The sequence below is a fragment of the Electrona antarctica genome (genome assembly GCF_951216825.1).
Source record: "Electrona antarctica genome assembly, chromosome: 1".
In the NCBI taxonomy this organism is placed as follows: domain Eukaryota; kingdom Metazoa; phylum Chordata; class Actinopteri; order Myctophiformes; family Myctophidae; genus Electrona; species Electrona antarctica.
Window position 1 is genome coordinate 60,989,482 of NC_136806.1, and position 11,853 is coordinate 61,001,334.

Here is an 11,853-nt window from a genome sequence, read left to right on the forward strand (position 1 = left end):
GGGGGGGACAATAGTCCCCACCAAACCTAGTCTAAAAGCTACATTTCTGACACATACGGCAAAAGAAGACTCGGGCGATACTTTTTCATTGCAAGAGCCTAGGGTTTGTTTTCCCAACTATTGATGTTAAAACCTTGAGACGGGAAACCTGGATACTGTTGTTGTTGGCAGAATAATGCTCATTCTGAACACCACATTGAAGTCTGTTTGCCAGCGAAACTAAAACATTTCACTTCAAGCTCAATTAACAGCACAAATGGAGGACCGGCAACGTTGTATTACTATCATTATGTGAGAGCCTGACCAATTTGAAGATGATGCATACCAATTAGAAGGACATTGTTAATTTTTTTTTCTTTGATTAAAAGAAAAAAACAACAATAGTTTTAGTGAAATAAACCTTATCTTGTAGTGCCCTTATTAATAATTAATTAACAAATAAAATAAACTCAAATAAATTAAAATGACTTATACCAATTATACCAAATGCATTAAAAAATATATATTTATTGGTATTTCTGAAGGAGAAGGAAACCTTCTGGTTAGAACCCATTTTGGGCGGGAACCCCTTTTGGTGTTTTAACTAAGCATTATGTTATACTTTAGCTATGTGGCGCGCTACGAGCTTGTAGGCTATTTTTGAAAAATCTTTTGAAAAATGTTTGGAAAATCGTAAAAATGCAGCACAAATCTTTGAATATATATTCTTTCAGAGCGAACGTCTTTTTTTTATTTCGACGTCGGGCCTAAATGGGTTACGGTTATGGTAGCACTCTGTTTCGATAATGCCAAAGGTTAATCACAAAAGACATCACATTTCTACAGCATATTACAGTGATATTTGGCTGTTTTATAGACCTACTGTGGCTGAAAATGTGTTCTAGAAGAAAATAAACCACACATTCACATAATGTAATTCTGTATTTAACCCATTTAGATCTGAAACCGATTTCTCTTTTTTTTTTAAGGCTTCTTTTTTTAAGTTTTCTGAAAAACCTATGTTTCTACAGTACTGTATGTCAGTGGTTTTCAAACTATTTCATGTCAAGGACCCCAAAAATGTAATGAAATTTGCCGCTGATCCCCATCTGAAAATATGTTGTTCCAGGGACCCCCCGCCTAACCTGACTCTGCCAGATGGGGCAGCAGAGAGTACACTACTCTCTGCTGCCCCATCTGGCGGAATCAGGTTAAAACGTTTGAGTTTAAAACGTTCACTCTGAAAGAATATATAATTATTCAAAGATCTGCGCCACATTTTCACAAATTTTTCAAAAAATAGCAGATCTACAAGCTCGTAGCGCGGCACTCGGTGCAGCGCTACGACCTTGCAGATCTGCTATTTTTCAATAGGCTAAAGTATAACATAATCCTTAAAACACAAAAAAAGGGGTTCCCCGGCCAAGAATCGGTTAAAACAACAACAGCATTAGTGCTATAATAAGAAAAATAAAGCCTATAGCCTCATACGGTACTTGACCGCTGTGGCTACTCTTCTTACACATAATCAGGAGTTTCAGTGGCAGCGGCTCTCATCACGTCAGCGTGGAGGCTGTTAGCAGAGCGGTGCCTTATTACCACTGCCCTTGTCTGTACTGGGGATCCAAAGACTGAACAAACTGGGCCAGTGCGAAGTTGGCACAACCTCCTGAGTAATGATCTTAATCCATTGAGACCTGGAACGCATCCATGTCACGTTAGCGTTTAACCACATTAACCATTAACCCATTTTGGGGCGGGAACCCCTTTTGGTGTTTTAAACATTGTTATAATTTAGCTATTGAAAAATAGCAGATCTACAAGCTCATAGCGCGCCACCGAGTGGCGCGCTATGAACTTGTAGGTCTGCTATTTTTGAAAAATCGTTAAAATGTGCCTCAAATCTTTCCGAAAATTGTCATGATTTAGAAAACTTTTTTTTTTTTAATTTCGACGTCAGGCCTGAAGGGGTTAAAGGGAACGAACAGCTCAAAATGTCCCTCCAACTCTGAACGTTTCAAATGCCAATCTTGGGATTGGCTAAAACAGACAATCCGGGCACACACACACGCACGCACGCACACACACACACGCACACACACACACACAAATCAACGAGGAAGGAAATAAAAAGCCACCGTACGTCTAGGCCTTTTTAAACCTCTTTTAAAAGGCAACTATATTCTCTAAGATTCACATTAACCCGTTTTGACCTGAGATCAGATTCTAAAAAATGTCTTATACATCCTGACAGTTTTCTGAAAAAAGCTATGTTTCTATGTCCGTCGTTCTTCGATTTTTCAAAAAAATAGCAGACCTACAAGCTCGTAGCGCGCCACTCGGTGGCGCGCTATGAGCTTGTAGATCTGCTATTTTTCAATAGCTAAAGCATAACATAATGCTAACACCAAAAGGGGTTCCCGCCCAAAATAGGTTTTAACGAGTTTTTGTTGTATGGTTGTTGTTGTTGTTGTTATTATTATTATTATTCATGTGCATTTCTGTACCTGCAGGGGAACTCCAACAACATCGCCACCGTCGACATTTCCGTCGGCTTTGTTGGACTGGAGAGTTACGTGGAAGCACCCGCCATCTTCTTAACGGCGCTCAGCACCTACGCTGGACCCCTGCTGTGGGCGTGCCATCTAGTCTGCTACCTCAGCTCGGAGAGGCACAGGTCAGTTGCAAGCTTTGAGTGTTTATTGCGAACGCAGTGAGCATTTACTATGAGACCCAGCAGATCATGTCTGCCTGTGTGTCTGTGTGTGTCACGCTGTAACACCACCCGCCCACCACCAGAGGGCGCAGCTGTATCACACACAAAAACACACATGCACGCACACACACACACACGCACGCACGCACGCACGCACGCACACACACACACAAAACTTAACTTAAAAAAAAACTTAACTTAAAAAAAAACTTAAAAAGAAAAAACTTTAAAAAAAAAACTATAAAAGAAACACGCACGCACACATACACACACTAAAAAAATAACTTAAAAAAACATTTAATTTAAAAAAACGTAACTTAAAAAACCTTAAAAAGTACGTAATTTATTCTAATTGTTGTTATTGCAATTTACAAGCTGCGTTCGCTTCCCGCGTTTGCACGTCTTACTTGTTATTTACTAGTCCTTACCCGTTCTGAATATATGGTAACGGGTTATTCACACACACACACACACACACGGACCATAGTATGCCTCCTGCGATGCGAAACGAAAGTCCTCCACAGTGTACTGTGATTGTGAAGTTGTGTGTTCACGTTAACATGCCCCCGTCCAACTGTCAGAGCTGGCTTTGCTTCCCCAAAGAAGAAGTTCTGTCGACTGACGCAAGAGTAGCTAGTAGTATCGTTTTCCTCATGTGGACTGTGGGTCTGTTATGCGGAAAAGTGTGTCCCAGTATTAATCTGTGCCCGGCCCAAGATGCAGTTTTGCTGGTGACACTGGTGACACGTGATTTGTGGGGAGATGTGTGATTTGCGGGGAGATGTGTTTCGGACGGACGGACGGACGGACGGACGGACGGACTGAATGAAAGACAGCGAATAGACAGGGAGGGAGCGTCCGCTAAATTATTAGATAGATGTCTTAACGTTGACTGCCACAGTGCCAAGCACGTCATATCACGTCCCGTCAAATCCAACGCGTGTGTGTGTAACGCCCGGGGATTCGAACCCGGGTCTCCCGCATGCATGGAAAACCAACATCTTAACCACTAAGCCAAAGGGCATTCCCTCTATGGCCTGACTCACAGATTGTTGTATAGCCTATGCATGAGACTTGTTTACTGATGCAAGCTCGCAATGCGTTTCCAATGGAAGTCACATGGTTTGACACAACATTTTTGTTGTATGAGGGGGTGGGGGGCAGTCGAAACGCAGCCGAAAGCCGTACAACAAAAATGTTGTGTCAAATCATGTGACTTCCATTGGAAATGCATTGGGGCAAGATGTAAACAAACCCTTTGTTTACATCTAGCATCCAACAATGTTGTATGCTAGATGCGAAGGTGTGAGTGCAGCCTATCTCAGGGGAGATATTGACTTAATTTATGTTTTTAGATCATCAGGCTGAGGTTGTGAGCCACTCTGCTACACTTGACTGCCAAGCACTCACGAACGCAGTGAGCATTAACTATGAGACCTAGCAGAACATGTCTGTCTGTCTGTCTGTCTGTCTGTCTGTCTGTCTGTCTGTCTGTCTGTCTGTCTGTCTGTCTGTCTGTCTGTCTGTCTGTCTGTCTGTCTGTGTGTGTGTGTGTCATGCTGTAACACCACCCGCCAGCTCCCATAGGGTGCAGCTGTACACACAAAAAACACACACACACACACACACACACAAAACTTAACTTAAAAAAAAACTTAACTTAAAAAAAAACTTAACTTAAACAAAAAACTTAAAAAACAAACTTAACTTAAAAAAAACTTAACTTAAACAAAAAACCTTAAAAAAGTACATAATTTATTCTAATTGTTATCACAATTTACGAGCTGCGTTCGCTTCCCACGTTTGCGCGTCTTACTTGTTTACCATAGATGGCTCTCTTCGCCAACGTATGAATGATACTAGGCTGCTAGGAGACGGATACAACCGGAAATTAATCGGAAGTGAACATTTCGCATGTCAGCCACATCCATGATACGATATCAGATTTAGAAAGAATACATTTATCTCAGATTTTCCCAGATTGCGTTTTCGGTCGAAACAAGCTATATTCAACGGCCCATAACTTAACAAAACCGAATACAACATTTATTTTCCCGGTTGAAAGAAAAGATGATCGTCCGCCACTCTCCACACAGCCTTGGTTTACATCCGGTTCACGTCCTGTGTCCCGCGGGTCGGCAAATAGTACAGGAAATCTATGGAAAATACAGGATCAACCTCTAACTAATTGCAAAAAAACCAAACTCAGCTGATTTTGCATCTTCAATATATCCTGAATAACAGAAAGAAAGTTGCCTGGAATTGTCTGAGGGGAAAGTGTTGAAAATGGCCTGGTACAGTATGGCCACCATTGACATCCTATTATAAGGCAATATTTTCTAAATTTCCTTATGCTTTAAGTCAAATGTGCTGACATCATCACATTTTGGCAAGTTGCTATGGCCAAATTTAGCCCAATGAGTGTTTTTATGCAAAACTAATGCTTGGAATGGATTCAGCACCATGAAAACCCCCTAGTTTGATATGTCACATGCTACTTAAAGCATAAGGAAATTTAGAAAGTATTGCCTTATAATAGGATGCCAATGGTGGCCATACTGTACAGGCCATTTTCAACACTTTCCCCTCAGACAATTCCAGGCAACTTTCTTTCTGTTATTCAGGATATATTGAAGATGCAAAATCAGCTGAGTTTGGTTTTTTTGCAATTAGATTGAGGTCAAATTACATTATTACTGGACAAGAAATAAGGTAAAAATACTCAAAACACTGGCGGTGCCGGAATAATGAATGAATTGGCACATTGGCCGCCAGACTTGACCCTCGCCAGATGGCGCCCCCTGCAGCCGGATGTTTGACTCTGAAGACCGCCAAATTCAACCCCACAGTGAATTGAAGAGTCTGGGACTACACGTCCCAGACCTTCTGGCTCCCAAACTATGGAATGAACCCCCCATTGCAATTAGAACTGCAAAACTCTCTCCCTCCAATCTTCCGCCGTAGTCTGAAAACTCACCTCTTCAGACTCCATCTTAGCCCGTAGCACTTAGCCCTAGTCTCGACCTTGCAGGCGTATGCAAAGGCTAAAATATGTAATTTAGATATATTATTGCGAACGCAGTGAGCATTTACTATGAGACCCAGCAGATCACGTCTGTGTGTGTGTCTGTGTGTCACGCTGTAACACCACCCGCCCACCACCAGAGGGCGCAGCTGTATCACACACAAAAACACACACACACATGGACGCACGCACACACACACACACACACACACACGCACGCACGCACGCACGCACACACACACACACACAACTTTTAAAAAAAACTTAAAAAGGAAAAACGCACACACACAAAAAACTTAACTTAAAAAAAAACTTAACTTAAAAAAAACTTAACTTAAAAAAAAACTTAAAGAAAAAACTTTAAAAAAAAAAAACCTAAAAAAGAAACACGCACGCACGCACACATACACACACTAAAAAAATAACTTGAAAAAACATTTAATTTAAAAAAACTTAACTTAAAAAAAACCTTAAAAAGTACGTAATTTATTCTAATTGTTGTTATTGCAATTTACGAGCTGCGTTCGCTTCCCGCGTTTGCGCGTCTTACTTGTACATATTATGTAGACATAACATTCTATAGTGTATAGTGTACAGTTTTCATTGTGCAGATATTCGGTTCTTAGGTTACTTGTGATTTCTATGTATTTGATGTATTACCATGTGTTGTTCTTGCTTACTGTAAATCGCGCTGGATTAACCCATTTTGGGCGGGAACCCTTTTGGTGTTTTAACCCATTTAGGCCTGACGTCGAAATAAAAAAAACGTTCGCTCTGAAAGAATATATATTCAAAGATTTAATTGTGCCACATTTTTACGATTTTTAAAAAATAGCAGACCTACAAGCTCGTAGCGCGCCACTCGGTGGCGCGCTATGAGCTTGTAGATCTGCTATTTTTCAATAGCTAAAGTATAACATAATGCTTAGTTAAAACATCAAAAGGGGTTCCCGCCCAGAATGGGTTAAACATTGTTATAATTTAGCTATTGAAAAATAGCAGATCTACAAGCTCATAGCGCGCCACCAAGTGGCGCGCTACGAGCTTGTAGGTCTGCTATTTTTGAAAAATCGTGAAAATATTTATTTCAGAAAACTGGAGGATTTAGAAGATTTTTTTTTAAATTTTGAGTTCAGGCCTAAATGGGTTAAGAGCGTATACTAAATGCCTAAATTGTAAATTTATCCACATGCTTTTTCTTAATATTTCCCGATCCAATGTTTGGACACATTTCAATTATGCCTTTATGATGAACAACCAGACAAACCTCAAATACGGAAACATCCGGCATGCCTCGTTTCTTGTCCACGCCGATGCGTCTTCAACCAATGTCACGTTTATATCCAGCTGACATCGGATTATACGCCGCATTACAGTAGCGGGACACTGTTCTCATTATTCATAGCGTGGTGCCATCATCCTCAAGAACGCCTTCCCCCCAGAAAAACCCCACCTGCGAAGATGCACTCAAGGGGCCATGATAGATGAAGCTCTAAAATAGCCTGACACAATCTAGCTCTCTTTGAATGAACCCTCGCCCCATCAGCACGCGCGGCCGTCCACACAGAGCGAGCGGGGCTAGTGGAAATGGACTTTGATCAATACCTCCTGAACTGGTGTACCACCCCCTACTTTGCGACTGAACTTAAAGTGATATTTCACTTTGGTCGTTCACCAATGTGTTTTTTTTGTTTTGTTTTTAGTCCATTATATCAGCCTGCAAGAATGCCAAGAATGGAAAACCACCGAGCCATGTAGCTCTGATCAATATGCCCCTAATATAGCACAGTACAGCCCTGAGTTAGTTTAACCCATTTAGGCCTGACATCGAAATTTAAAAAAATGTCCTGACAGTTTTCTGAAAAACCTTATGTTTCTGTATCAGTGGTGCTCAATATTTCATGTCAAGGACCCCAAAAACTATATGTAATATGCCTCCGCCACCCCATCTGAAAATATGTTGTTCCAGGGACCCCCCCAGAAGCAAAGATTTGAGTTAAAAATGTTCACTCTGTAATAATATATATTCAAAGATTTGAGGCACATTTTCACGATTTTTCAAAAATAGCAGACCTACAAGTTCATAGCGCGGCACTCGGTGCTTGTAGATCTTCTATTTTTCAATAGCTAAAGTATAACATAATGCTTTAATTTAAAACACCAAAAGGGGTTCCCGCCCAAAATGGCTTAACTATGAGAGGGTCGATTCTTTTTACACTCTTGAGTTAAATTAACACTAACGAGTTTGGTGCGCACAAAACAAAAAGCACTTCTGACACATCTATGAAAACAGGAAACATCTGAGTCAGGAAACGCAATTTTGTCATCTGGCGTATTATTACTTTTAAATTAAAGAAACCCCGAGTCGAAGTGTCCGGCTGGGTTTAAAGTGATATTTCACTTTGGTCGTTCACCAATGTGGTTTTTGTTTTGTTTTGTTTTTAGTCCATTATATCAGCCTGCAAGAAGGCCAAGAATGGAAAACCACCGAGCCATGTAGCTCTGATCAATATGCCCCTAATATAGCACTTACTTCTGACACCACACAGTACAGCCCTGAGTGGTAGTTTAACTATGAGAGGGTCGATTCTTTTTACACTCTTGAGTTAAATTAACACTAACGAGTTTGGCGCGCACAAAACAAAAAGTACTTCTGTCACATCTATGAAAACGGGAACATCTGAGTCAGGAAACGCAATTTTGTCATCTGGCGTATTACTTTTAACTCATTTTCGGCGGGAACCCCTTTTGGTGTTATTATGTCATGCTTTAGCTACTGAAAAATAGCAGACCTACAAGCTCATAGCGCGCCACCGAGTGGCGCGCTACGAGCTTGTAGGTCTGCTATTTTTGAAAAATCGAAGAACGACTGACATAGAAACACAGCTTTTTCAGAAAACTGTCAGGATGTAGAAGACATTTTTAGAATCTGATCTCGGGTCAAAATGGGTTAAATTAAAGAAACCGAACCGAGTCGAAGTGTCCGGCTGGGGGTTTTAATCTAAAATATCTCATTGTGTCCTTGAATCTCGGACTCTCAAAAGCTGTACGCTGCCCCCACACTTCTTCCTACTTTATCAGTGTTGCTTCTATAGCGTCTTGGGAAAAAAAGAACCGTTGCTCAGGTTTGAAGTTCCTTCCCCCACGGCTAGGGCATACATACAGTATAGCCTTCTACTGAGCACTGACTGAGCAGGGATCCTGCACTCCTTTACCTACGTGTTTTAACCCATTTTGACCTGAGATCAGATTATAAAAATGTCTTCTATACATCCTGACAGTTTTCTGAAAAAGCTATGTTTTCTATGTCAGTCGTTCTTCGATTTAAAAAAAAATAGCAGACCTACAAGCTCGTAGGCGCGCTATGAGCTTGTAGATCTGCTATTTTTCAGCTCTAAAGCATAACACAAGTAAGACGCGTAAACGCAGGAAGCGAACGAAGCTGTTGTGGCAGTCTGACACACACACACACCTGTATCGTTCCAATTTCAGTTGCCCTCTGGTGGCGGGCGGATGGTGTTACAGCGTGACACACAGACAGACAGACAGACAGTTTTGGCCAGCTTCTATAGTTAGTGCTCACTTCGTTCGCAATAATGCTGACACCAAAAGGGGTTCCCGCCCAGAATGGGTTAAATGGGTCAGATATTTCTTTATTCAAGCCATGGGGATACACTGTAGTGTACGGTGTTTGTGTTCAGTGAGGCTTTTGTACAGTGTATGTCCGTTTTTTCCTTTCTTTTTTTCTGTCCTTTTTTTGTTTTTTCATTAGCGTGCATGCTTTTGCATGTGCATAGTATAGTGTAGGTGAGTAACGGGTGCATATTCATCATATTTACAACATCATGTCTGGTTCAAAAATCCCCAAATCTTGTCCACGCACCATTCCTGTGTTTTTGATGACTTTGTTTGTTTTGGTGTAAGGTTTTCTTTTGAGATCAACAAACCCTCACGAAAACGAGGCCTGCAGCCTGGTCAGATCCATGCTAAGAAAATGTGTTCAGATTCTTGTCGTTCTTGTCATGACAGGCGAGGCTGTTTTGTAGGAATCTTTCTAACCCATTTTCGGCGGGAACCCCTTTTGGTGTTAGCATTATGTCATGCTTTAGCTACTGAAAAATAGCAGATCTACAAGCTCATAGTGCGCCACCGAGTGGCGCGCTACGAGCTTGTAGGTCTGCTATTTTTGGAAAAAAAAGAACGATTTTTTTTTCTTTTTTCATTATTTCATTTTTTTCATTTTTTTTTTTTAAAGTTTTTATTTTTTATTTTTATTTTTTTAAGTTTTCATTTTTTTCCACGTGTGTGCGTGTGACTGACATAGAAACATAGCTTTTTCAGAAAACTGTCAGGATGTGTAGAAGACATTTTTAGAATCTGATCTCAGGTCAAAATGGGCTAAAGTATGGTCGGCATTGAACCTTGAGACCGCGGAGAGTATGACACAAGAAGCCTCAAAGCATGGCCTTGACTAGACGATCACTGACTAATATGCCACTCTTGCTTTTCTCATCGCTGATATGAATAACAAAAGCAAAGGTTTTGCTGTGAATGCCCTTGGGGCAACAATCTTTTGGTTCTTTTGAATAAAAGCCATATCGGAATAATGTCGACTTGTTATTGTACAGCACCGTAACAAGGCCTGTCTGTCACAATTATGATATAATAATTGAGACAATCGCAATAAAACCTTTGCGTATAATCGTAATAATCGCCACGATCATTTCCATGTTGAAAAAGGTTCACATACTGTACGTTGAACATTTTTTTTAAATAGAGGGAAATAATACAAGCTCAAAACTCTTCACAATGTGACGCATTTTGATGCAAGCTAACTTTATGCGTATGTCTTGTGGATTTCTACTGTATGTTATGTTGCACCTATGTGTGTTTGTACTGTGTACTTGCACTGTATGTAATGTTGTAGTTATGTGTATAGCTCGGAGCTTGTAGGTCTGCCATTTTTTCGAAAAATCGTGAAAATATTTATTTCAGAAAACTGGAGGATTTAGAAGATTTTTTTTTAATTTCGACGTCAGGCCAAAATGGGCTAAAACGAGATGCTGCATCTGAAGGGGGCCATATCCTCCCAATAAAGTTCTGAAAGTTCTAACACGGTCCCGTCCCGTCCTCTTCTCTCTATAGGAGCCCGGTAATGATGGCCCACGGTTGCTACTGCCTGGCCCTGCTGAGGTCCGTGCCGGTGGCGGCCTACATCCTGTTGATAACGGCCCTGCGATACCACCTGTTCATCTGGAGCGTGTTCTCGCCCAAACTCCTGTACGAGGCCATGCATATTCTGCTGACCGCCGGCGTGTGCCTCTTCTTCAGCACGGTGGAGCAAGGCCACAGTTCCGGCAAGTCATAAGGGTCGTCTGACAGACCTTCCGTGATTATTAGAAAGAAATAGGCATTTTATCTGGAGAGATGTTAACAAGTAAGACGCGTGAACGTGGGAAGCGAACGCAGCTGTTGTGGCAGTCTGACACACACACACATACACACACAGTTATTTTTTCCTTTTTTTTAAGTTTTTAATTCATTTTTTTTGTTCTCTTTTTTGTAATTTCTTTTTTTTTACGTCTTTTTTTTTACGTTTTTTTTTCTTTTTTCATTATTTCATTATTTTTATTTTTTATTTTTATTTTTTTAAGTTTTCAATTTTTTTTCCACGTGTGTGCGCGTGTGTTTTTGTGTGTGATACAGCTGCGCCCTCTGGTGGCGGGCGGGTGGTGTTACAGCGTGACACACACACACACACACACACACACACACACACACACACACACACACACACACAGACAGACAGACATGTTCTGCTGGGTCTCATAGTAAAGGCTCACTGGCGTTCGCAACAAGTAATGCCTAATCCGTATACTGTATGAGCCCAAGCCATGGGCTCATGGTGGTCCTGTATGAGCGCAGGGCTTTGGCTCACACAGTATCAGTTATAGGCTTAAAGGTTTCAGCGTCTTCCTCAACAAGACACTGACGGGACACACGTGGCTAACCGAAGGGAACCGATCATCTTCCAAAAAAGGTGAAGTCAACTTCAGCATGTCCTGGATTAGAAGATTCTTCATGTTGTTCATTTATTTGCAGATCAAAGAGCAGGAACTGGTCAGAATAAAAA

General features: G+C 41.1%; 1 protein-coding gene across 1 annotated transcript in view; it reads left to right on the forward strand.

The window, feature by feature from the left end:
- pigg (phosphatidylinositol glycan anchor biosynthesis class G (EMM blood group)) overlaps positions 1–11,213 on the forward strand; it is a 130,254-nt gene extending 119,041 nt beyond the window's left edge. The window contains exons 13-14 of the mRNA XM_079508489.1: positions 2,493–2,656; positions 10,866–11,213. Coding sequence (XP_079364615.1) covers positions 2,493–2,656; positions 10,866–11,088 — 387 coding nt within the window. The 3' untranslated portion in view covers positions 11,089–11,213. The remainder of the gene's footprint in view (positions 1–2,492; positions 2,657–10,865) is intronic.
- The last annotated feature ends 640 nt before the right edge of the window (positions 11,214–11,853 follow it).